The sequence below is a fragment of the Pan troglodytes genome, chromosome 11, assembly GCF_028858775.2.
Source record: "Pan troglodytes isolate AG18354 chromosome 11, NHGRI_mPanTro3-v2.0_pri, whole genome shotgun sequence".
Taxonomy (NCBI): Eukaryota; Metazoa; Chordata; class Mammalia; order Primates; family Hominidae; genus Pan; species Pan troglodytes.
Genome location: NC_072409.2, coordinates 3629673 through 3653554, shown reverse-complemented (window position 1 = coordinate 3653554; position 23882 = coordinate 3629673). Strand labels below are relative to the sequence as shown.

The window sequence follows — 23882 nt, the reverse complement described above, 5'->3', positions numbered from 1 at the left end:
CACACACATGCATACACACCTGCCACACACATACACACGTATACCACCCCAATACACACATACACATGTGCACACCAGCCACACACGCATACACACGTGCACAGGCTCCACACATACCCACACTCACACCCACATGCACACACATGCACACGTGCACACACCCCACACATGCACACACACCCACACATGCACACTCATATCCCCACATGCATACACGCCACACACACGCATACACACCTATACACACACATATGCACCCCCCATCCCCCATGCACACAGGCATACACATGCACACACCCCACATACCCCCACACACTCCACCCACACACGTGCACTCGCATACACACATGCACTCACACAAACACACAGGCGCACCCACACATCCACCCACACCCCACCGCTCTGTTGATTGCTCCCGTAAGCATGCCCTGCAGCCCTCCATGATGCCTTGAGAAGGGGCTTGGCTGTTGCCATTTATCCAAAGCTGCTACATCCATGTTCTCCAACAACCACATGGAAACAGCACAGCCACGAAGGCTGTCCCTGACTCAGCTCCAGCCCTTTTGCACGACTGATGAGCACATATTGAGCACCCACTGCGTGCGAGCTCTGAGGCTGCAGGCAGGCGGCGCTCCCTGAGGGTATGAGCGTGAGGCTGCTTCACCTGGAGCACTTGGGCTGAGGATAGATCAGACCTCGGCTCAGTGTCCTGAGGCTGCCCACATGTGTGGCCCTGCCTTGCCCTGCTGGGTGCTCAGTCCAGCACCCTCCTACCTTCAGGCCATCGTGGTGAGACTCAGGTGAGAGTCTGCAGCCTGCATTAGCCCGGCTGAGGCACACGTGATCTCCTAAGGAAAATTCCCCCATTCTGGAAGGGTCTTTTGAGAGCTTGGGAATCTTACTCAGAATTAGAGAAAAACAAAGTAGGACCTTGGACAAGCCCTGCATGACCTGCTCAGGAGAGGCTGACGTTGACCCTTTCACTTCCTAGGGTGACCCTGGTCCTTCTGGCCCGCCAGGACCTCCGGGAGACGATGGAGAAAGGGTAGGTATTCTGCCGTCCCCCCGACTGCTCCTGCCTGCCCTGCTCCTCAGTGATTTGGGCAGGAAAACCACAGAAGAGAGGTCCAGGTGTGGGATTGGCCTGCCGCATGTGGAGGGCCAGCTGGGAGAAGGCAGAGGGGGATTCCAGTGGGCAAAGCGATTGATCAGATGCCAAGAGCCTGCGGGGCATTGGAGAGACCCTGACTGCAACGTTTAGTTACTCCATCGGTCCTGCTGATGAATGGAGCTCGGGGCCAGCTCTCAGCTCTCACTGCAGGACGCAGGTGCCCCAAACCCCACTGGGAGGAAAGGTGGCCAGAGCGTTTACTGAGCTCAGCGTCTCTGCTTATCTCGTCCAGATGAGGAGTTAGCTGGAGGCATGTGGGTGGCAGAAAGCTGAGATTTGGAGGAGCAGAAGAGGGTGGGGGGATTGGAAATAACCCTCTGTGGGCCTGGAGGTAGGGGAGCGAGTGGCTGTGGCTGTGGGGCCAGAGCGCAGGAGGGAGCTGTTCTCCAGCATGGACGCACAAGCCGGGGTCTGGTATCTGCCATGCCGTCTTCACGTGTGGAGGCGAAGTGGGATCTCTGGGCCACAGCACAGTGGGACTGGGGCATGGGATGCACGAGCCTGTGGGTTTCCAAGCTCTTCCCTGCGGGCACCGCAGTCACTCAGACGCCTTCTTTGTATGTGAGAGGTGTTTAGGGGGAAAGCTTTAAGGAGCTCTGGAGGGTGAGAAAGAGGAGCAGCTCCAGGGGCATTTCTGTCTCACCAGCTTTCAGGCTGACATGGACGGGGCACCTGCTCCTGTCTGGGCCTCAGCACAGTCTGCTGTAAGATGAGGAAGGAGAGAGGGACCCTTCTAGATGTCAGTGCTTCTTGATTGAGAGGACGTGTGTGTGTGTGTGTGTGCGTGCATATGTGTGGCTGTGTGCATGTGTATGTGCAGGGAGTGCACGTACCTGTGTGCATGCATGCATGCATGGCTGTGTGCATGTGTGTGTATGTGGACAAGCATGTGTGTATGGCTGTGTATGCATGTGCATGCACAGGGTGTATGTGTGTGCACAAGCATGTGAGCATGGCTGTGTATGCACGTGCACGCACAGGGTCTGTGTGTCCATGTGTGTGTAGGCATGTGCAGGCAGGCTGTGTGTGAGCATACATGCTTGCATGTGTGAGGCGGGCGGGAAGGTGCAGTGGTGCTTTGGCGAGGGACAGCATTTGCAAACAGCCTGTGGGTTGAAGCAGTGAGCCAGGGAGGCATTCCCTTCTGCAGCCAGGAGGAAGCCTCTTGCTTTACCTTCCAGGCTGTTTAGGACCCCGGCAGGGAAACCTGGTTCCCCAGAGGGTGGCCCAGGGGATCTTGTGACTCTCCCCTGATGCCCTGTCCTGCCCCAGAGGCTGTCATTCAAGAAGGTCACCAAATCCTTTCAATTAGATGATCTTTCTGCCCAGCCTTTCCCTCTGGAGAGCTGTGGCATGTGAGCTCCTGAGCCGGCATCTCAGAGCCTGCAGGCTTCACCTGCAGTGTCTGCACACCTAGCAGCTGGCTGAGAGCGAGGACATTCCAGGCCTTTCCGGCTGGTACCAGAGCTGGTAAACCTGGCGTATGTGAAGCAGCCCCAAGCCAGAGAACCCTTATGCACCACTGAGGGGAAGCTGGTGTCCAGGCTAACAGCTCATTTCTCTAACCTTGCCTTTTTTCTCCTCTGCAGGGTGACGACGGAGAAGTTGGGCCCAGGGGGCTGCCTGGAGAGCCCGTAAGTCTGTGAGCTGAGTGGGACGGTGGGGGCTCAGTGTGGAGAAAGGCTTTGTCCAAGGCTCCTGCTGGAGCAGGATCTGGGATCAGCCAGGAGCTTAGAAGAGAGAGAGCTCGACCTGAGAACAGACGGACCTGGGCATCTCCCAGGGAAACCAAAGAGAGGAGGCACAGGCCAGGCTGGCTGGCAACTCTAGGAGGAAGTCTGAGCCTGCCTACAGGAGCAAGCCTGGCCCTCAAGGGTTGTTGTGGGGGTCCAGGGGCAGCGTGGTGGGGTCTGGGGGCATTGTGGGGAGTCGGGGGCAGTATGTGGGGTCCTTGGGCATTGTGGAGGGTCTGAGGGCATTGTGGTGGGGTCCAGGGTCAGTGTGGGGTGTCCGAGGGCATTGGGGGGGTCCAGGGGCATCATTGGGAGGGTCCGGGGTCAGCATGGGTGGGTACAAGGGCATTGTGGGGGGTCTGAGAGCATTGTAGGGGGTCTAGAGGCAACATGGCAGGGTTCAGTGGCATCATAGGGGGTCCGAGGGCATTGTGGGGGGTCAAGGGAGAAGCATGGGAGGTCTGAGGTCATTATAGGGGGTCAGGGGGCGGCATGGGGGGTTCAAGGGCATTGTGGGGGATCTGAGTGCATTGTGAGGGGTCCCGGGGCAGCACAGTGGCATCCAGGGGCATTGTGGGGGGGTCACACGCCTGAATCAGCCCGAGCTTGGGCCCGTTTCAATGGCCACCCTTCCAGAGGCAGATTCCTCCAGCAGACTCTGTCCCAGCCCTGGGCATGGGAAAGCTCTTCCCTAAGCAGACATATATTTAGGCCCAGAGCAAATTTCCTGATGGATAGGACATTAATTACTATTCATTTACTGTTGCTTTAAAGCATCTCTTTTCTCGTAGCCAAGTCAGCCCGGCTGCGTGCGTCAGGTGGTGCTAATTGATGAGAAATATAGCAGGCACTGCATAGAGGAGGCAGGGGTCGGCGCCTGCAGACTCATTTGGGACTAAATTATACCCCAGATGTCTGATTAGCCTCTAAGGAGAATTCATCAACTCCACTCTCTCCTTAACACATGTCCAAGTAATACCTTCTGGGCTGTTAGCTTCCAAGAAACGTTGCTATAACTAGGTATTAAAATAACGAAGGAAACATTTAAGAGGCAGTAAGTGGGGGAAGGAGTTCTCTTCTACAGAATCTGAAAAGGTTCTGTCAAAATTAAGGGCACTTGAAGTCCACGTACCTGGGGTGAAGCCTCTGTAATTCTCCGTGGGTGGGGGGTGTGAGTGCCCTGTGGCAGGCAGTTCTCCCGGAATCTCACTCCACCTGCGGTAAAGGGGAGGTTCTGCACGAGCCTCGCCGACCGGGGAGGGCGTGCCAGCTCTTGCCCAGAGTAGCGTCCTGGAAAAGATCTGTACCCCACGCCTCCTTCTGCACATTCAGTCTTGGGGTTCCCACCAGGGACTAGTTTCGCCTGATGCTCTCCTGCCCGCACCCTCTGACCCTGTGATATCATAAAAACAGTCGTATGTCGCTGCGGAGGGGAATTCAGGAGCGAGCCGGTAATGAGGATAGGGCACAAGGGCTCCGTGCAGTGGAATGTAATAGCGTGGTGATTCTCTGGGGGAGCGTCTGTGCTCACCTGCCCCAGCAAGTGTCAGAGGAGCCGGTCAGCTTGAAAGCCCCCCTTTCCCTGAGGGTGCCCTGTGGTGTCCTCTCTGAGTTCTCACCAATTCCAGACACCTGCCCCTGGTTCCCAACACCAGGGTGGGGTGGAGGGAGGCAGCGCAGCAGGCTGGGAGGGAGTCTGGGCCTCACTCCTGGGGGGCCAGGAGGCCTGAGTCACCAGCTGGGGTTCTGGGTGGAGTCAGGGCCAAGTGGGCATAGGGGACAGAGAGGAGGGCTGGGATTTCTGCCCGAGTTTAAATCCTATTTTCCCTTTCCTCTTTCAGGGGCCACGTGGTCTGCTTGGGCCGAAGGGGCCCCCTGGTCCTCCCGGACCTCCCGTAAGTCCCATTACCGCCCTGCTTGTCTGCCCCCATCTCGGCCTTTGAGACCCCGCCTCCCAGCCGGTGGACACTTGGGCACAGGGGCAGCAAGTCCGTGCTGGCCCCTCTGACGCCTGCCTGCTGCCAGTGTGAGGCGTGAGTGGGACACTGATGTTCAGACGCTGTAGACACGGCCCCAGCAGGTGTGGCCTTGCAGGTGGAGGCCCGAGGCTGCCGGCCTCACGCCTCCGCTTCACCTTGGCTGCACTTCCTCCTGGCAGACAGCATGTGCTATTTCAGTTATAAGCAGAACTTCCAGCAGCTTCTGTGAACATTCTGGAAGGAGGCTGAAGCCCTTGATTCCAGTGGGGCTGTGTCCCGGTGGGCAGCTCCCCCAGGGCCAGGCCTGCCCCCTTCAGCCTTTCCAGCCCCGTGACCTGGTTTTCTAGAATCTGAGGCCTGCCCCGTGGAATGCTGGGGCCTGGCAGTTCAGTTAACCTTTAGCTGAGGGTTACTGGGGCTGATCAGTGGACCTCTGGGAAGGGATTTGGAGCCAGGTCCTTCCCTTCCCCAGAGAGCATCCCGTCCTCTGATTCGTTGTGGGATGGGCGTCTGAGCTGAGTTGAGTGGGATTTTCCTCTTGAGCACTGTGAGTTCTTTCTCATTCAATTACATGTTTTTCTTCTTAAAATCGTACACAGGGTGTCACGGGTATGGACGGCCAGCCGGGGCCAAAAGGAAATGTGGTAAGTCCCTGGGGTCCCGTGGCCTGGCTTCAGGGGCATTTTCCCTGGGCACACTCCTTGCCTGGCTAGGGAGGTCCATCGCTGTCCACATCAGCTGGGAACATGAAGGGCAGGTTGCAGACCCTCTGCTATGGTGCCCACCCTCCAGTGGTGAGTGGCACCTGGAGACTTTAGCATGATGGGGTGACTTGGGAGTTTTCTGCCCAATAAATCATTTCTGGTCAGTTCCTCTCACGTGTTCCTTCCTGGTCGGATGTCTGGGCGTATTTGCATAAACGAGTTAGTGCTCACTCCATCAGAGTCAACCTCCACAGCCTCAGAGGCGCTGAGTCCTGGGGCTGCTCTCTGTGGTGGGACCCGGCCGCCTTTCCCTTCCCCCTGGCATCAGGCAGTGGGGAGCAGTTTGAAAGGATGGGAGGCCAGTGAGGGGGCACACGACACCCAGGAAGGGGATACAGTTCCCAGAGCCCCCTTCAGTGCCTTTGCTCTTGTCTCCTGTAGGGTCCCCAGGGAGAGCCTGGCCCCCCAGGACAGCAGGGTAATCCAGGCGCCCAGGTAAGTGAGCCTGAGAGAGGCAGCTCGCGGGGATCCGGCCGTGGGAGGCACACGTCTCCACTCCGGAGCCCTGGGAGGAAGCGGGGAGCTCTGTCCCCTCCAAGTAGCAGCCCCTCCCCTTATCTGGAGGGAGACTAGGACCTGGGTTGGTGCCTGGATGAGGGAGACATCAATGAGAAGATGGACAGATGGCAGGGGAGGGTTCTGAGTCAATCAGCGCCCTCACCTTCCCTTTCTGGCTCTTTCTCCTTCTTAGGGTCTTCCAGGCCCCCAGGGTGCAATTGGTCCTCCAGGAGAAAAGGTAGGTGGGCCTGGGCTATGTTGCAGGCCACTGCCCGCCTGCAGGTGGATTCCCTGGCCCCACCCTGGGAGGACCCCTGGTATCCACCAGCTCTCAATGTATATCTTGGTGCTCCCAAGAGACGCCAAAGCTCAGAGTGCCAAGAACTGGGCCAGAAGCATGAGGAGGATCTTGGATCCGTGTCTCATTGATTCATACGTTTATTCATTCATTCATTCTCTAGTGTGTATAGGGGTTGCTGGATTTAGCAAGGAACAAAAATACAGGCCACGCAGTTAAATTTGAACTATTGTGTGTCTGAAATTCACATTTAACCGGGCATCTTGTTTTGTTGTTGTTTATTTTGGTTTAGTTTAGTTTTGCTAAATTTGGCAACCTGACTGTATCTCCAGAGCCTACTGTGTCCTAGGCCCTGGAACGAGAGCTGGAAGTGCTTGCCCTTCTAGAGCTTGTCACTTAACCAGGCACAAGATAGTTCAGGTAGCTCAAAGTGCCTTGGTTGCGATCAGCAAAAACACCTCCAAGAGGGTGGTTCTGAGTGCATGAGAATCCCCGGGGGGCCTGAGAAACACAGAGGGCTGGGCTGCTGCCAGGCCTGGGACCTTCCAGGAGCTGCCGTTTATGGGATACTGAGGCTGTGGGCCTTACACTGCGGGATGCCCCGCCCCGCCCTGGGGTGTTGGTGTGAACAGACCCGGGAGGACAGGGTGGTGGGAGCACTTGAAGAAGGCACAGCACTGTAAGAGCAGAGGAGGCCGGATGATGCCCCCCCGGCCCCAGCATGCAGCAGGTGGATGTGGAGAAGAATGGGGGCACTTGGTGGACTGATTCCGTTCCTACAGCAGAACCTGAAGGTGCTGAGAACAGTGGAGCCGCCTCCCCCTGGGCGCTACCGTGGCTGCACGCCTCACAGCCAGGGACCCAGTGCCTCTGACCACACTTCTCAGCAAATGCTGTGTGGGCAGAAATGTTGAAAAGTAACCTTGGGGGCCTACGGAGAGGTCAGGTGAGCCTAGGGAGGGCATCTCCTCATGGAGTCTCTGGTTTGTTCTAGGGTCCCTTGGGGAAACCAGGCCTTCCAGGAATGCCCGGTGCCGACGGACCCCCGGTGAGTAGCCCTGCCCACCTCATCCCTCCATACTCTCCCCACCTCCACCCTGCAGATAGGGCTGCAGGCCCAGGCTCTTTGGGGTTGTTGTTGGATGGCATTGACGCATTCTGGCTCTGTTGATGAAGACCTGTTTGGTCTCCAGCTGGACTGCTTGGTCATTCTTGGGTTCTGGACACCCTTAACATCATGGGTTTTAATCAACGAGTGGCGATTGCGCGAGTAGGAATATTAGCTATTTATTAGGGTGTGCTGATTAATTACCGGAAGTCAGGCCTGCGTGCTGAGCCGTGAGGAGGGCTGGGCTGGGCTCCAGGCCATCGCTTGCGTCCCCAGGGTGGGAAGCGAAGAGGCAGGGTACGTGGTGTGTATTTTTAGTGTTCACACACTGAGAAGGGAGGTGGTGAGCAAACGCGTTTGCAGTGTGTGCGCGCACAGCTGTGGAGCCAAATTAGATTCTGCCTGGAAATAGCGAGTTGGTGACAAATCCAATCTGTGTCTAAGCTGTGTGGAGGGGGGAGGTGTGAGGAAGTAGAACACACTCAGAATGCGTGCGTGCGTGCACACGTGCGTGTACATGAGTGTGAGCTGATTTGCACCCACACCCTCTGTAAGTGCCTGCTGTGGTTTTGGTTTTGATTATTCGGTTAATGCTGAGTCTGTTTCACAAACAAGATTAGCAGAATTAATTATTGAAGATGCAGTGTGCTTTATGGTTTTAATAACACTGTTAAAAACTAAACAATGAAGTTAAATATGTTGATGATTATCGGTGACTGCTCACCACGCAGCATCCCTCAGGCCGAGTCAGTCGGCCCAGTGACTCCCACATCACAAACTGCCCTTTCTTGGTCAGAAGAAGCAGAGTGGAGCCTTCTCATCCCCACGCGGGCAGCTGTGGGGCCCCGCGGTCACCTGGCCACATGGGAGTTTGCATACTGAGTGGTTCATCCTTTCCAATGTGTTATTTGTGTTCTTTAATTTACATTTATATTTCATTGCCCTTTCTAATGATCAGAACAGCACATCTTGTTATAGAAAATTAGGAAAATAAATAAAATTACAGTAAAATTATGGCCACCTTTGATCTCATCTCCTGATTTAGCCATTGACAGCGGGTGGACATGTGTCCTTCCAGGCTATTTTTCTGTTCCCGTGCTGCTGGCTGTGGTGTCCATGGAGTATGGGCCGCAATCTGTGGGGACAGTGGCTGGGCCCAGAGCCCTGTGGGGAGGAAGGGGACCTGGGTGTGAAGCAGGCCACACGAGGAAGGGGGCCTGGGTGTGAAGGTGGCTGCACCCTTTTCCTTCTGCGGGGAGGAAGGGGGCCTGGGTGTGAAGTGGGCTGTACCCCTCTTTCCTTCTGTGGGGAGGAGGGGGGCCTGGGTGTGAAGTGGGCTGTACCCCTCTTTCCTTCTGCGGGGAGGAAGGGGGCCTGGGTGTGAAGTGGGCTGTACCCCTCTTTCCTTCTGCGGGGAGGAAGGGGGCCTGGGTGTGAAGTGGGCTGTACCCCTCTTTCCTTCTGCGGGGAGGAAGGGGGCCTGGGTGTGAAGTGGGCTGTACCCCTCTTTCCTTCTGCGGGGAGGAGGGGGGCCTGGGTAGGAAGTGGGCTGTACCCCTCTTTCCTTCTGCGGGGAGGAAGGGGGCCTGGGTGTGAAGGGGGCTGCACCCCACCTTCCTGACAAGATCATTCTCTCGGCCCTCAGCTGACCTAACTTGTTCTCCCTGGAATTCCCCTCCCCATGTTGAAACCTCCAAAGAATTGGGGTCCCTAAGGAGCCTGCAGTTTCCTTTTATATTCTTTGGGGGAAGGAAGGGCCTTTAAGATGTCCCTTCCCCAGCCCGAATTTAAACCTTAAAATGTGAGCGTAGGTGGACCCCATTCACGTGAAGGTGCTTCGAGCAAAAGGAAGCAAAGGGTAGGCCCAAAGACAGCCCCAGCCATCTCGCACGAAAATCTGGAGGAAAGAAAAGACGTTTAAAAATTCTCCTTTACAAAGGCAGCACATTGAGGGTAAACCCTACAGAGAGAGCGGTTTCTTTTTTTCTGTTTTGGTTTTGGTTTCAAAGAAAGGAAGATTGCCTTAAAATCCATCAAGAGGTATGAGGCACTTCAGAGCAGACTCAGTGCCTAGAAATATGTTGTTGAATAATTCCTGATAGCACACGCTGGGGAAATGGCTAAGTGAATTATGGCTCAGTGGAATATATTCCTGGTATCACACGCTGGGGAAATGGTTAAGTGAATTATGGCTCAGTGGAATATTACAGAGCCAGTAAGAATTGAATTTAGACAAATGCTCCGTGACATGAGAAAAATGCTCACAGTGTAATATTAAATTAAAAATAGACCTACCATGCCAATGGCCCATGCATATATGCAGAGACGACAGATGATTCTATCATACAATTAGCCACAGCCACTCCGAGCGGTGAGGTGATGAAGGATTTTAATTCCTCTTCCAGTTGCCTAATTGCCTACGATGAACATACGTTACTTTTTTAATCAGAAAATATCAAATACAAATAATGTAAGCTTTATTATTTTCCCATTACAGAAGCACTGCTCATTATAGAATATTGGGAAACACACACAAGTAGAAAGAAAGGGGAAAGCGGCCCTGCCCGGCTTTGCAGGAAAATCAGTCACGGTTATCTTGTTACGTTTCCTTTCTGCCTTTTCCTGTTCAAACATTTTTAGTAAGGGAGCTTTGTGCTTCCCCCCACTGCTTTACTCTCATTCTCTATCTGTAACTGAAAATATACCTAAAGGAATTTGGCCTGGATGGGAATGGAGGCCGCCATGATGCCGGCCGCTAACTCTGCTTGGTGCTCCCTGGGTGGGCGCAGTTCTGAGCCCCTTGCAAACGCTCTGTGCGTCTCCGCAGCGGCGCTGTGTGCAGGTGTGCTGTTATCTCCAGCCTGGAACTGAGGAAATGACCACGTGGAGAGGCCTGGGGTCTTCCTCGAGCAGCCGGGGCTGGGTCTGCCCGGTCCAGAGCTGGGCTCTCGGCCCCCCTGCAGATCCACCCACTAGGTCCTTCACAGAAAGGTGTCTGTGGCTGATAGAAAGTGTAATAAAGGGCCACAAAGAACCCCTCCTGGCCACCCTGGACCAGGACACCCTCTCGTTGGCTCTGTTCAGGTCCAGCCCGGCCACTCTGAGGTGCTGGCGCCATGAGCCTTGTTTCCGGAAGGCGGCGTGGTGGCCAAGCACGTCCCCTCCCAGCTGGAGCAGCGGGTGGGGTCCCGCAGGTGCCTGGACTTCCTCAAAGCCTCCCTCAAGGGGAACTTTGCACCCTCCCACTCACTTGCTGCTAGGATAGGCTGTCTGCTAGGATAGGCTGTCTGCAAAGGCATCAAACCCAATTGGACAGCTAATAAAAACTTAAAAGTCACACACAAACCATTTAATTGAGGCAACAAGACTTGGGTCTTCTTAATGCTACTGTGTCTAGAAAGAGTCTCAGATCAACGTTAGGCCACTGAAGGTAGAAGAGCATCTTGCCACCCTCTCGTGTTACCTGAGGAAGCGGGAGGCCCAGAGAGGGCAAGTGACCTGCCCAAGCTCACACAGCAGGTTGAGTGTGTCCAGGAGTAGAACCCGCCCTGCCCGCCTTCTCATCACCCTGCCCAGCCTCTTTCCTGGAATCCTCGTTGGTGGAACTGCATTTCTGCACAGTGAACATTGATGATCTTTCTGCTTTTATCCTGGACGTTTGGCTGACCGATCCTGAGCTCACAGGCATTAAACTGAGTGAACTGCCTGGGTTGGAAAGTCAGAGAAACCTTCATTCCTAGGAATGGAATTAGTACAGGCCCAGGCAGGCAGGAGACACAGGTCCTTCCTAGAGCCTCGGCTGGGTACCTGTCACATGGGGCATAGGTCCTCAGCTGCACTCAGCTCCCCTCCATCCCCGAGGCCAGGTGGAGACCCGGGGGTGTGGGTCTCAAACGAGGCAGCTGTTTGAAGACTCACGGATGTGCTGGGACCCCTCAGTCGAGTAACACGCCTTAGCCCTCCACCCCGCACCAACCTTGCTTTGCTTTTGGTTCCCCAACAATCAGAGATTCCAAGGTTTGCAGACAGCTCAGCAATTGCTAGTCTGGGAAGCAGGGATGCCGGGAACCTGGTCCCAGCCCATTATTGTGCAGATTCATCTTGTCAGGTGACCTGGGGAAGAGGCCCTTGTTGGCCTTGTCCCCACTCGTGGGTCACTGGTCTGTGGACCTGCACTGGAGGGCGGGGCTGGCTCTGGCCGGGTCAGGAGCCACCGTGCAGGTCACCTGTGCGCTTGGGGGTTGCTGCACACTCCCCCCAAGTCTCTGGCCGTGGCTGGGGTTGGGCCAGGGTCAGGCTTATTGTTCCCATTTTGCAGATGGAGCAGCCGAGGTTCAGGGCCTGGCAGCTCGGGGAGGCCGGGCTGTGCTTGGCTGCCTGGCCAGCTGCCTTCGACTTCTGGTGCTCTCAGTTTTCCTGGGGAGGAAGGGAAATGGGCTCCATGATCATGGATGCTATGCAGGGAGGGGAAGTGAGGGAGGCTGCTTTCTGGAGTGGCACTGACTAATCAATGCTTCTTCTTTTGTGACAGGGACACCCTGGCAAAGAAGGCCCTCCAGGAGAGAAAGGAGGTCAGGTGGGTGCTCGCCACGCCCTCCTACCCTTCAGCATCCAGGCGGGGCGGGTCCAGGTGCTCTGGGCTCAGCCTCTGCTCAGGGACATCCAGCTTGGAAAGGAAGGAGCCGGGGACACTCAGCCCTTCCTCAGGTGTCTCCGCCAAGGGACCCAGCCTGGGGGGGACACAGGCCTTTTCCCCAAGAAGCGGGGCACCCCTCTCTGGGTCAGTGCCCCTCACCCCACCCTCCAGTTGCTGCCCATGACCAGATCGGGTGCCCATGACCAGATGGGGTGTGGGCAGCAGGGCAGTGTCTCAGTGTTCAGCCCTGGCCTTGACTCTGCACAAGCTGGGTGGCCTTTGAGTTTTGGGGAGAGGCTATTATGAATGGGGACAGACCTACCAGGTCATGCCGGTGCCAGGGATGGAGTCTTTCTATGGATGACTGTGTCCGACACTGTGAGCGGCTTGTGGTTCCTCCTGCGGGGCCTGCTGGGCTGCGAGGGTCCCATGCAGCGTGTCCACCAGTGCCTTCTCCACTGCGATTCATGACAAAGCTGCTGGGCTGCAAGCACCTCTGTGGGAAGAGCCTCCCGTCTGGAGCCAGCGGGGACTGCTCTTGCTGTCCTGGTGTGCACCAACCTTCGTTCACCCCAAGACTGCTTTTCTTGTGTGTTGAAACCGCACACCGAGCTCATGGTCATCGGGAGCCTGGGGCTGAGGGCAGAGGCCCACCTGCTCCAGGGTTCCAGAGGCCCCAGTTGTCACAGGCTCTGGGATCGGGCCTGATTAACATTTATCTCTTGAAGCAGGGCCTGTGCAGGCAAGATGGGGTCTGGGGCCTGGTCCCAGCTCCCCTTGCCAAGGGTGTGGTAGGCCAGGACTGACCCTCCAGGGCAGCAGAGCTAGCACCAGTCTTCACAGGGAGTTCCATTTCCAGTGCCAGGCCTGCTGGGCAGTGGCACTTCTCCAACGTGCTGCCTCTGAGACCCAGAGCGGTCTGAGATTCGCCGCTTCTGCCCCGCTCCCTCTCCTGAAGGTCGCAGCAGCCACTGGGGTGAACCCTCCCCTCGGCCCTTGGCTTCCGTTCACCATGGGAGACCCAGTTCCCGCTGCCTCCAGTGGGGAGTTTACCAGCCCTCCTCCCTGGGCAGAGCTTCTTATCATCAGAGGTGGAGGCAGCACCTGGGGCGACCAGAGCTCGCACAGCGCCCGGAACTGGTGCTGACAGGTGGTTGGCACTTGGAGCCCACAGCACAGGCCCACTGTTCTGAGAGCTGGCTTTTCAACTGGAACGAGAGGCATTCACTTACTCCCTGGGACTTCTGAGTTCCTCTATGTGCCAGGCATCCCATTAGCGATGGGATACAGCAGGGAGCAAGGCAGACCGGGCCCGGGCCTCAGAGCTGCAGCCTTGCAGAGGAGGCCACCAAGCCCATCCTGTCTGGGAGCTCCAGCCGCTGCGGTGACACCATGTGGAAAGGGGGCTGGGAGGGAGGGAGTGGGAGCCGTTCGTCATGCTGGAGTCTTGGGCTGGGGGCATGGCGGCTGGATGCCCACCCCCATGAGCTGTAGATGAGCATCGGCGAGGCCCTTGGCTGCTGGAGGATGTCTCTTCCCTGTCTAGCAGCCTTGTCCCTTCTCCCAGCCGGAAGCTCTCCTGATTTATTCCAAGGACCTTAGGCTGGGAATGCATTTCTTTAGGGACAACACTCCTTGCAGAGTTCCAACGCTGACCTTTCACCGTCTCACTGTTCCCCTAGCCTATCCCTTATTTCCCTGACTGCCGGGGTGGGGCCAGCGTTTGCTTCACCTCTGTGTCCCGCTCAGCATGAGACACAGCCACACCTCCACTGTCAGTGCAGGCTGTGAATACCTGTGCGAGTCTCCCACGGGGAGCCTCTCTGGAGGCTCTGAGCCAGGATGTTCGCCCTGCTCTCAGCAGGAGGGGTATGCCGAACTCTGGAGTTTCCTGATGTTCCCCAGGCACCTCCACACTGGCATGGGGCTAACGGTCTTTTTCTCTTTGGTTTTAGGGTCCACCTGGCCCCCAGGGTCCGATTGGCTACCCAGGTCCTCGAGGAGTCAAGGTGAGAGAGACTCACGCCACTCCAGGTCGTCCTGGAGGTCAGGGTTGGGACTGTGGGCCTTGGCGTGGCTGGTTTTAGGGAATTGTCTGTGGTTTAATGTCCCTGCCATTCAGTCTGGAGTAGCCCAGTCCTCCCAGTCACTTGTGTGGACGCTAGGTCTCAGGACAGCGGGCCTGAGCAGGTGAGGGTGTGACCAGCCGGAGTCAGGAGGGCTGATATGGAGCGCAGGACAGTCTGCAGTCTGGTGACGAAGCCAGGGGCGCGCTGGCGGCCATCTGTCAGGACGGGACACGTCCTTTTGCTTCTTGCCTCTTTTATTGTTGCCATTTGTCAGGCTTCTGCCACTCTCCTCGCAGACAGCAGATCCCTGCTGAGGCCAAGAGCCTGGCCTCTTTCCTGGGGAAGCTCGGAAACATTTCTTCCCAGCCATTTGCACATTCCGAGTGAGAAACAGAGTCTGTCTCCACCGATAGCATCTGGGCGGGCCAGCGCCGTCGCAAGGCGGAGTTCATGGGAGCTGTCCATTTCTTCACAATCATTCGTGTTTCTGCCATGACGGGCTCTGACAACCTCGTTACATGGGGTGCACAGCTCCAGAGCAATATCCCAGACACAGGTCCCCTCTGTCACAGCCCAGCTAACTGTGTTTGCTCTGAGCTGGGTAATGCAATCTCGAGTTGTGCTGCTCTCTGGACACGGCACGTTCTGTGTAGACAGACATACCCCTAGGCGCACGCGGACCAGCTGTCTTCTTCCTCTGAGAATGGGGATTTGCAGTATCTTAAAGGCTCATGATGATTCTTTCCTTCGAGATGCTTTTAACTGGTTGTGAAGGAATATGTGTGTATATATAGCAACTAGTCAAGCTTGAGGGATTTGTAGAAATGACTCACCAGCTCCCCTGCCCCTCACCTCCCTGGTCTGAAGGGCTTTATGCTTTTCAAACATTGTTGCACATCAGAAGTGTGTGGCCGCCCTGGGGCATGGAGGCCAACTGGAAACTGTCGTCTGCTCCGAGTCAACCCTCCTGACTCTGGCTGATCACCCCTCACCTGCTCTGAGAGCCCAAGACATCAGTTTTCAGTGACATGCCCCAGATTACACTAAAATCAAGGCTGCTGTCAGAAATCAAACCAGGTTCCAAATCAAGTGCCCCACCCTTGTCCCCGGGAGGCCCCGACTTCCATTTCCCAGGAATGAGGACATTCCAAGTTCACGAGGTATTGAAGAGAGACCTCCCAACGGTTGGGAGCCTTAGGCGAGTCAGGTTTTTCCCTAAAGCCAGCTTCTACCAGCAAAATGCCTAGCGAATTTTATAAGGGTGATAATTTAGTAGAAATGCTGATTATGTGAGTTCTATAGCATGTTTATTTTACAAATTCCTGTCGCATAGCAGAAGCCTCTGCCAACTCCCATACATGGCTAATTGCATAACGCTGCTTCTGTGAGCTAAAAAGGTGTTTGCTTTAAAATGTTTATGGAGAATGCTCTTATCTTGTCTATCTGATTAAAATTCATTCATGACATGAGCAATCCAGTTAGACTTGGAAGCAGAGGGTGGAAGGAAAACCGAGGTTTAAAATTATTTTCATCGGGGAAAAAGTTTCTCATACTCCTGTGCATTTGGAAACGTGAGTGGTGTCGGCGCCTCATGAGTTTGGCCCGGGTGGCAGTGATGGTGGCAGGGCGTGGGCCAAGCTGCCGCCATTTGAGGTGAATAGTCCTTGGTGAGAGGGGGCCCGTTATTTTCCACCAAAGCCCTACCTTCTTCCCAGGAAAAGGTTCTTAGTCCACTGGGGCTGCTATAACAAAAAGACCCTAAAATGGGTGGCTTGTAAACAACAGGAAATTATTTCTCACAGTCCTGGAGGCTGGGAATTCCAAGATCACAGCACCAGCAGATTCAGTGTCTGCGGAGGGCTGCTGTCTAGTTCCTTGATTGTCCCCTCTCACTGTGTCCTCACATAGCAGAAGAGGGGGAACGAGCACCCTGGGGCCTCTGGTAAAGGCATAATCCTAATCACAGGGGCTCCACCCTGTGACCCAGTCAGTCACCTCCCCACAGCCCCACCTCCTAGTTCCATTGCCTCGGGTATTGGGGTTCACCATATGAGTTTTTGGTGGACACAGACATTCAGGCCACAGCAGGCTCCCTTTGTGTTCCTTTGAGTTCACTGACCTTTAGCCCACCCCCAGGCTTCCCTCTGCCTTGCATGTCTGAAGGGGCACCTGTTTAAGCTTGACTGTCAGCAGAGTCAAATCCACCCCTCGTTTAGCCCCCAGCTGCTAGGGGGTTGCCAGGAGGCCCCAAATATGAGTTCACATCCAGGCCTTGGGCGAAAGCCTGTCCCTCTCTGGGCTGTGTGCACATCTGGCCCCAGCCGTGCTGCAGCTCCTGAGTGCTCCTTCCCGGGGCGGCTGGCCGGCCGAGTCACGGATGCCCCAGTCCAGTCCTTCCCAGCCAGGGCCACTTCCTGCATGACTGGGGAGTGCCCTCTAATGGGAGGTGCTGCTCACCCCACCACGGACACAGCAGCCCCAATGTCAACAGCCCCGTGGCCAAGAAACCCTGGGAAGTGCTGGTTCTGTCTAGTTGGTCCCGTTCCTCCTACGAGGATCCTGAAATGGTAGAACTGTAGGACCCGGAGGGGTCTCAGGAGGCTGCGGCTGGTTCTGTCTAGTTGGTCCCATTCCTCCGATGGGGATCCTGAAACGGTAGAACTGTAGGACCGGGAGGGGTCTCAGGAGGCTGCGGTCCTACCTGCCTGCTCTCAGCAGGGCATGGGCAGGGTGGGAGCAGCAGCGTCCCCCAGCCTGCCCAGCCAGAGGGAGGAGAGCTGGTGCCAATGCCCCCGGGTGCTGTGCCAGGGAGTTTAGTGCTCCTGGGAAATAATGCCAGCCACACAAACCCAGTCCCCCAGGACTCAGGGCAGGGAGGGGCAGCTGGACATCGCCTTGCATTCAGGATCAGACCCTGCTGAGCAGGCTCAACCCTGGTTGTATTCTCAGCCACACCTGCGATTTTCCTGTGTGTTTCAGAGGAAATAAGCAGAATCCAAAGTTGCTCTTCTATTTTGCAAGTATGGTGAGGACTCAAAACTGCCCTAAGAAAAGAAAGTAGCTCATCTCCTAAAAAGCCCTTCTCGGTGGGGTTCTGGGGCTCTTGTCTCTGAGGCGATGCCGCACCGTGGTGAGATGGCAGGTGGTTTTCTGGGGCCCCCAGCTCCGTGTCAGCCAGCGTGGCCCTACCTGTTCTCTTTTCAAAACTCTGGGGGCTTCCAGCCAGGATTGCTTTGGAAGAAGGCGTCTGCTGGAAAAAACCACCACCAAGTGCTTAGAAACCACTCGCCTCTCAGCAGCTGGCCCAGCTGAGTCACTTCTCACCTTCCTGGGCTGCCCAGGCCCACAGGTGCTGCCAAGCGTGTGCTGTGCTCAGTGGGGGCAGCGGCCTGCAGCAGGCTGTTCTGAGCCTCCTCGCGGCTTGGCTGGCCGTTCCCACTCAGCCCTGGAATACGCATGCCGTGTTTGTCCGGTGCTTCCTCTCCATCTTGAGGTCCATGTCCCATCTCAGACTGGGGCAGAGACTAGTATAGGAGAGGCTTGTTTGGAGTCGGCCTCCCTGCTTGGGCCAGTGCTGTTTCTGAGCTGTGCCCTGTCCCCCACAAGGCGCTCCATGCTGGCCCACATTAGTGTGCCAAGTGCCAGGCCAGGCGAACCAGAGCTGCTCCGAGCCCACCTTGCCCTCCCGGCTGCCTCCGCCCTGTGCTGGGCGTGGAGGGAGGTGTCCCAGGCCTCTCCACTAGTGGTGGCGGCCAGGTGTGAAGCAGACATGACTTCAGCAATGGTGCCTGCAGGTGTAGTGGCAGAGCTCTTGCTTGTCCCCCGTGCTCCAAATCCTCCAGTGATTATGGTTCAGGGCAACCACGCCGCTGCCCTGTCTGCGTGGCTGGAAGTGCCTTGCAGCTGGCACTGGAGTGGAAGGCGTTTCTGCAGTTACATCCGCAGCTCCTTGGCAGGGCCAGGGCACGCAGCCCAAGCCCAGCCACCTCTGCAGAAAGGAGCTCCTCCGTGTCTCCATCCCTTCCCAGAGCCCCTCCCTCTCCAGGACCTGGGGAAAGGCCAGAACTGCCAAGTATGTGGGAAGTTCTGACCACCAGAGGGCAGCCGGCAGCCCCTGCGTCCTCCAGTGCTCTGTGGCCCCGGCTTCAGCCTCAGCCTGGAATCCCGGTGCCGGGGGCAGTGTGGCTTCTCTCTCTCTCTCAAGTCCCATGGGCAGGTGGCCTGAGGTAGCCCGAGGTAGTCTCTCTAGCTAAACGTCACCCTGCTGGGAGGGCTGAAGTCAGACATTAACAGCAAGGGTGTGGCTGCGTAATTCCACCCCACAGATTTACCTCCACTGCCCCAGGTGCTTGGCACAGTGAGAGTGTCAGAGAAATAGTCCTGGGCCCCGTCCCAGAAACTCCTGTTCAGCAGGGAGGTGGGATGGTGTGTCCTGAACTCATGACAACTGCAACAAATATGTTATCATCATTCATTAGTAATATCACAGTATCATCTCTTCATGTTAACACGGAGTTGAAATACATGGCACTGGGCTTCTGTTTATTGACACCTGCTGTGTGCTGGGTGCTAGGTGCTGTTCTGAGAGCTTAGCAGGCATTTCCCTCCCAACAGTGGTAACGAGGTAAGGGTTGTTGTCCTCTCCACTTCCCAAATGAGGAAACTGAGGCACGCAGGAGTCTGGGGCATTGTCAGAGGCCATGGAGGGGGAGCTGGGACCTAATCAAGTCTGCCTTAGACCTCACTTCCTGCTTCCTCCCCAAACCTCTGAAAGGTGGGGGTGTTTCTAGAAGATGATGCTATAATGGGAAGCAGGAGGGGTGTGTTGGCTGCCGGGTGTGGGCCCTTGGAAGGGCGGGTCCAGAGCTTGGGCTGGAAGGTGGGGGATGGGCTTGGGTCTTTGCATAAAGAATAGGAGTCAGTGGAGTCAGCCCAGGAATTGTGGACACGCTGGGCCTCCTGAGGCCACAGGGGGACATATGGAAGGAAGTGTGTTGAGGGCAGGGCGCTGGCCTCATCTGTCAGCTTCGGCGAGCTCAGCCTGTCTTGACACGCCTGCGACAGCTCTAGAAAGGCTGAGACTTGTAACCATTCACTCCTTTTTCTTTTCCCACCCGCACAGGGGGCCGATGGCATCCGTGGTCTGAAGGGCACAAAGGGCGAGAAGGTAAGTCTGTCCTTGCAGCCGTGGGGCCCCCTGCTTAGTCCGGAGCCAAATTCCAGCCAGCGGGGCCCTCCCACAATGCTTCTTCCATGAAACCAGCTGAGGTGGATGTCGCCTCTGAGTACTGAGGCGAATGGATGCCACTCTGTGGAAAGTGTCTCTGTTTGCAGACGGAAGAACAGTTAAGTTGAGGAGGATAGGCCCTCGGGTCCCCAGGGGCACATCTCCTAGCAGAGCTGAGTGGGTCCAGGGTTTGTACCTCTGCACAAGGAGAAGGCCTTGGCCCCAGAGACAACACACAGCCCCCCACGTGCCTGCAGGGGCCAGTGGACACCTGTCACCCTCCCCACTCCCAGGTGGGCCGCCTTGCATGGCCGCTGGCACGAGGGTCCATTTAGTTGTTAGATGTTCATCCCTGGGCAGCTCAAGCTGCAGAAACTCACAGTGTGCAGCAGAGCCAGGCAGGGAGGGAGAGAGGCCGTGCCATTGGCCATGGTCCGTGGGGGCAGGTCAGGCCTAAGCAGATCACTGTGGTGAAGACAAAGCTAAACTACACCTCCATGCATGCCTGCCAGAGTCAGAAGCTTGGCTGCAGCCTGCAGCGGCGACAGCCTGAGCCACATGGAGCTGCGTGGCCGGCCACCTTTCTCTTCTCACTGTGGTGGAAGGAAGCTCAGAGCCAAATCCAAGGCCCAGTTATGACACAGATTTAGGACTCAGGGGCAGCCTCACCGTGCCACCCTCCCCACCGTGGCCTCACGCTCTGTTGTGGGTTCGCCCTGCCATGCCGTGTAGCCATGCAATACTTGCTTTCCATAAGGCATGTTGGTCCCCTTTGCTGGGCAGACCCTGGGCTCTCCCCTGGCCACGGTGGCCTGCGGGGCTGGAGTGCGGGTGCTGGCGTCTGCTGCTAGGATGGTCCACGTGCCGAGACTCCTTATTTGCTACCTGTCGAAGATGTCGCTTGGATCCTTTCTTGTGAAATCTGCCGGCCTTAAAGCCATTCCCGAGGGGACGCATTGAGTGGCCACAACTGAATCAGAAATGATGTGGCAGCAGGAACGCTCTTGTTCCACGGAGTCTGCTGAGCGTGCTTGTCCCTGGTTTCTGTTCTTAGTGTCTGCCCTTGTGGGAGGACCAGCCAGGAGGCCTGAGCCTGTGCCATCTCGGCTCCTTCCCAAGGGCATCCGCACAGCGGAATCCTAAGTCCTCATCCGGGAAAGCTGAGCACTTTGGCCTCTCCAAGAGCACCGCTTTCTACATGGAGTCCGTCGGGGCTTCGGAACACGAGGGCCTAACGAACACAGGGTCCCCATCCCAGAATTCCATCCCGTTGGTCCCCGGGAGGCTCCCTCACCTGAGGACCTTTCATCCTTTTCAAGGTGGCTTCACAGAGTCCAGCTTTGCCGCTTGATCTTGTCACATTTGTCCCTAGCCAGAGACAGGGCTACCTGAGATGATACTGATTGGGCTGTGCAGGGGATGCCTTCTTGCCAGGAGAGCTCCCGCACTGTTCCCGAGGGCCACGCAGGCAGCCCGACATGGTCTGGGGAAGGAGTGGGGCAGTGTCAAGGGACCGTCTTTGTGGACTTCTGCATTATTTGTGGCCGCTGCTCAGCTTCCAGCACTACGTGAACACTGTGAACAAGTGCCTTGAGGCCCTGGGGGCCCTGGGAGCCCTGGGAGCTGGCGCTGGCTGGAAAGGGCTGGATTCTCACTGCACAGAAAGCTGCCTCCCTTGCGTGTGCCCCCAGCCGGGCCTTGAATGTTTACGACCGGCTGAGTCCCCAGATCCTGTCCTTTCACTCTTTTTGGATCAAGATGTAGCCCCTGAATAATGACAGGAAAAGCCCAGCCAAGGGCCCTCTCTCTGGGAGCCACCCGTGCCCTCTGCGGAAGGATCTGAGGGCTTTTGCCCTGTGGTTTCCGGGATGGGGAACGTCTAGACCAGGGACTCAAACGGGCAGCAGGGGGCACTGACGCGCGGCAGCCTCACTTGGGTCCCAGGTTCACCAGTAACCCAGGGGTGCGCGGGCCGCTGACTTCCCCCGCCGCCCCCGGCAACACCCCTACCCTTCAGAAAGCACTGCCTGTTACTGCAGTGCCGGCAAGAGCAGGCGTTAGGGATTCTTTGCAGGGGCATTTTCATCCAGCTCCCCGTCCTCAATTGTCACCCCCTTTACCCGTCACTTCAGTGCTGATGGGACGCCACAGAGTGCACTGAGAAATGATACCGGGAGCTCAGGGGCCTGGGCTTGCTGAGGCCTCGCCATGCAGAACATTCAGATTCAAACTGGGCCTGCCCAAGAAGCAGGGACGCAGCTCTCTCCAGCTTCAGAATGTTACAGCTGGGAACGCAGAGCTCACGGGAAAGCCATTCTCGAGGGATGGGCCCCAAGCCCACCCCGTCCGGGCCGTGTGCTGCCCCCCAAGCGTGGGGGACCTGGTGCTGAGTGTGGTTGTTTGGAGCGGGGAAGGGACCGCCAGGGAGGCGGGTCCTCTTGCCTAGACTAAGGCACTCTCTTGTCCCATATTCAGGGTGAAGACGGCTTTCCTGGGTTTAAAGGAGACATGGGCATCAAGGGTGATCGGGTGAGCATCTCAGGTTTGGGATTTGGGCTGGGGAAAGCTGGGTGGGCTTGGCCGTGTGGGAGGGGGTGGGGATGTTTGCCGCCACAGGGCAGCTTCTCAGAATGGAGGTAAACTCTTGGTAGCGATTCCTGGTGGGAAGGGGACAGTGGCCTGGAGCCCAGGGGCCGACTCTCTCCAGCTCCTCTTCACCTCCTCCTCCTCAGTTTGCCCCTTGGGGACTGGGAATAACCTGTGGTCGCCAGCTCCTCCGCCCGGTGTCCCACACAGGGGGTCAGGGGGGCTGGGTTCACTTCTGACTGCACCTGTGGACTGCAGAGTTACTCACCTGACTCAAGAGGGATAAGTGGTGCCTGGGAAGAGAAAGGAGAGCAGCTACGGAAATGACCCAGCCTACCGAAGGAGCGCAGCTGCTGCCCAGGCCACAGGGCCGGCGCCCACAGGGCAGCACGCGACGTGGGTCTAGGATCCCTGTGAGCCTGGGGAGCGTCCTGGTCCCCAGACAGTTCTTCAGGGTCCCTGGGACTCCCACACAGTCCTGTGGTCTCTGATTTTGGCTCAGGAGACCTGGCTTATTTTTAAATGAATAATTTAGCTCAGCTCCAGAGAAAGCCGGTGGGTGCTGGGAGGGACTGGGGCTTGCCGGCAACCACAGTAAGTGACGGGCTGCACGTTCCTGTAATTAAAGAGAAGGTGACCCAAAGGGCACGAAGGAAGGGTAGGGAGCTCTTAGAGCAGCCAGGGTGGCCAAAAAACTCTTGGAGGTTTCCCCAGTAACCTCTCAGTGAGCAGAAGCCCAGCAGAAGGAACCGAAGACGCCTCGGCCTCCGGTGGGCACAGCCGTGGTGACAGCTGTGCACGCACCGGGACGGACATCTGTCGGCTGCAGCAGGGCTGTCACCCAGCTGCCGCAGTCGTCGCCCTGCAGCACCGGCTCGCAGGTGGCTTTCCAGAACAGGAAAGCCCCACACACTTGGTACTTCGTCCCGACCTGGCAGGCAAAAGGCAGAGGCAATCTGCACCTCTGTGGGAAGGAAGGGGGAGGAAGGAGGGGGTCTGTTTTGCAATGTTGTCCCAGTTAAGTTGCTGCTAAAGGCACCCATTCTAGAAGTTCTTTCCTAGTGGAAGGCTCCTGAATCCCCACATCCCAGCGGCTTCTCGGTTTGATGGTGAAAGTCCTTTTCTCCTCCTTTCTGATGCCTCTGTTCACACATGTGGCGTCCACGTGACGAGGGTGCAGCTTCAGAAGAGATGACACACGTTCCCGTGCCAGGGCTCCGAGAGTGGAGCTCTCGTTGCCATGGGACGAGGGTGGGATGCAGGGGTGGGACCCATCCTGAGCCCAGGGAACAGGACCCCATATGCGGACCTCTTCAGAGAGCACAGCCTGGCACTTTGCACCTTCTCGGTGCTCTGTAAATGTGTGCCGGATTATTTTGTTGAACTAGAGGAACACCTCTTAGGGACAGAGAGTTCCTGACCCGATGACAGATTAGAGCCTCAGAATTAGGAAGTTATTCATTTTTCTCTATCTGAGCAATACACATTTCTATTGTGGGCTTGCACCACTGCTTTACAGCTGCTCTTAGAGACAAATGATCAGAGGAGGATCCATCCATTGCTGGACAAAGAGTGCCGGGAAGGGCATTTAGAGACTATGCCGTGGCGCTACCATTGCCTGGGCAGGCTCCAGAGCCCTCTCCCCTTTCTGAGCCCTGAGCTCCCAATCTGTAACTTGAGGAAGTTGGACGAGGCGGAATTTAAGCCCGTCTGTTCCTGGGACGCCTCCTGAAGCCCTCCCGTGTGCTCGTTATGCCCAGGTAACTGCCCCATCCAGGGCTGGGGTCCACTTCCATACCTCCTGGGGTTTCAG

The 23882-nt window shown here is 56.7% G+C and overlaps 1 protein-coding gene across 2 annotated transcripts in view; it reads left to right on the top strand.

Annotated features, from left to right (window-relative positions):
- Window positions 1-23882, top strand: part of COL5A1 (collagen type V alpha 1 chain) — a 210389-nt gene that overhangs the window by 126863 nt on the left and 59644 nt on the right. For both annotated transcript variants that reach the window (XM_016962039.4, XM_016962040.4), the window contains exons 19-29: window positions 992-1045; window positions 2761-2805; window positions 4746-4799; window positions 5483-5527; window positions 6029-6082; window positions 6339-6383; window positions 7438-7491; window positions 12083-12127; window positions 14143-14196; window positions 19379-19423; window positions 21959-22012. In XM_016962039.4, coding sequence (XP_016817528.1) covers window positions 992-1045; window positions 2761-2805; window positions 4746-4799; window positions 5483-5527; window positions 6029-6082; window positions 6339-6383; window positions 7438-7491; window positions 12083-12127; window positions 14143-14196; window positions 19379-19423; window positions 21959-22012 — 549 coding nt within the window. The remainder of the gene's footprint in view (window positions 1-991; window positions 1046-2760; window positions 2806-4745; window positions 4800-5482; window positions 5528-6028; window positions 6083-6338; window positions 6384-7437; window positions 7492-12082; window positions 12128-14142; window positions 14197-19378; window positions 19424-21958; window positions 22013-23882) is intronic.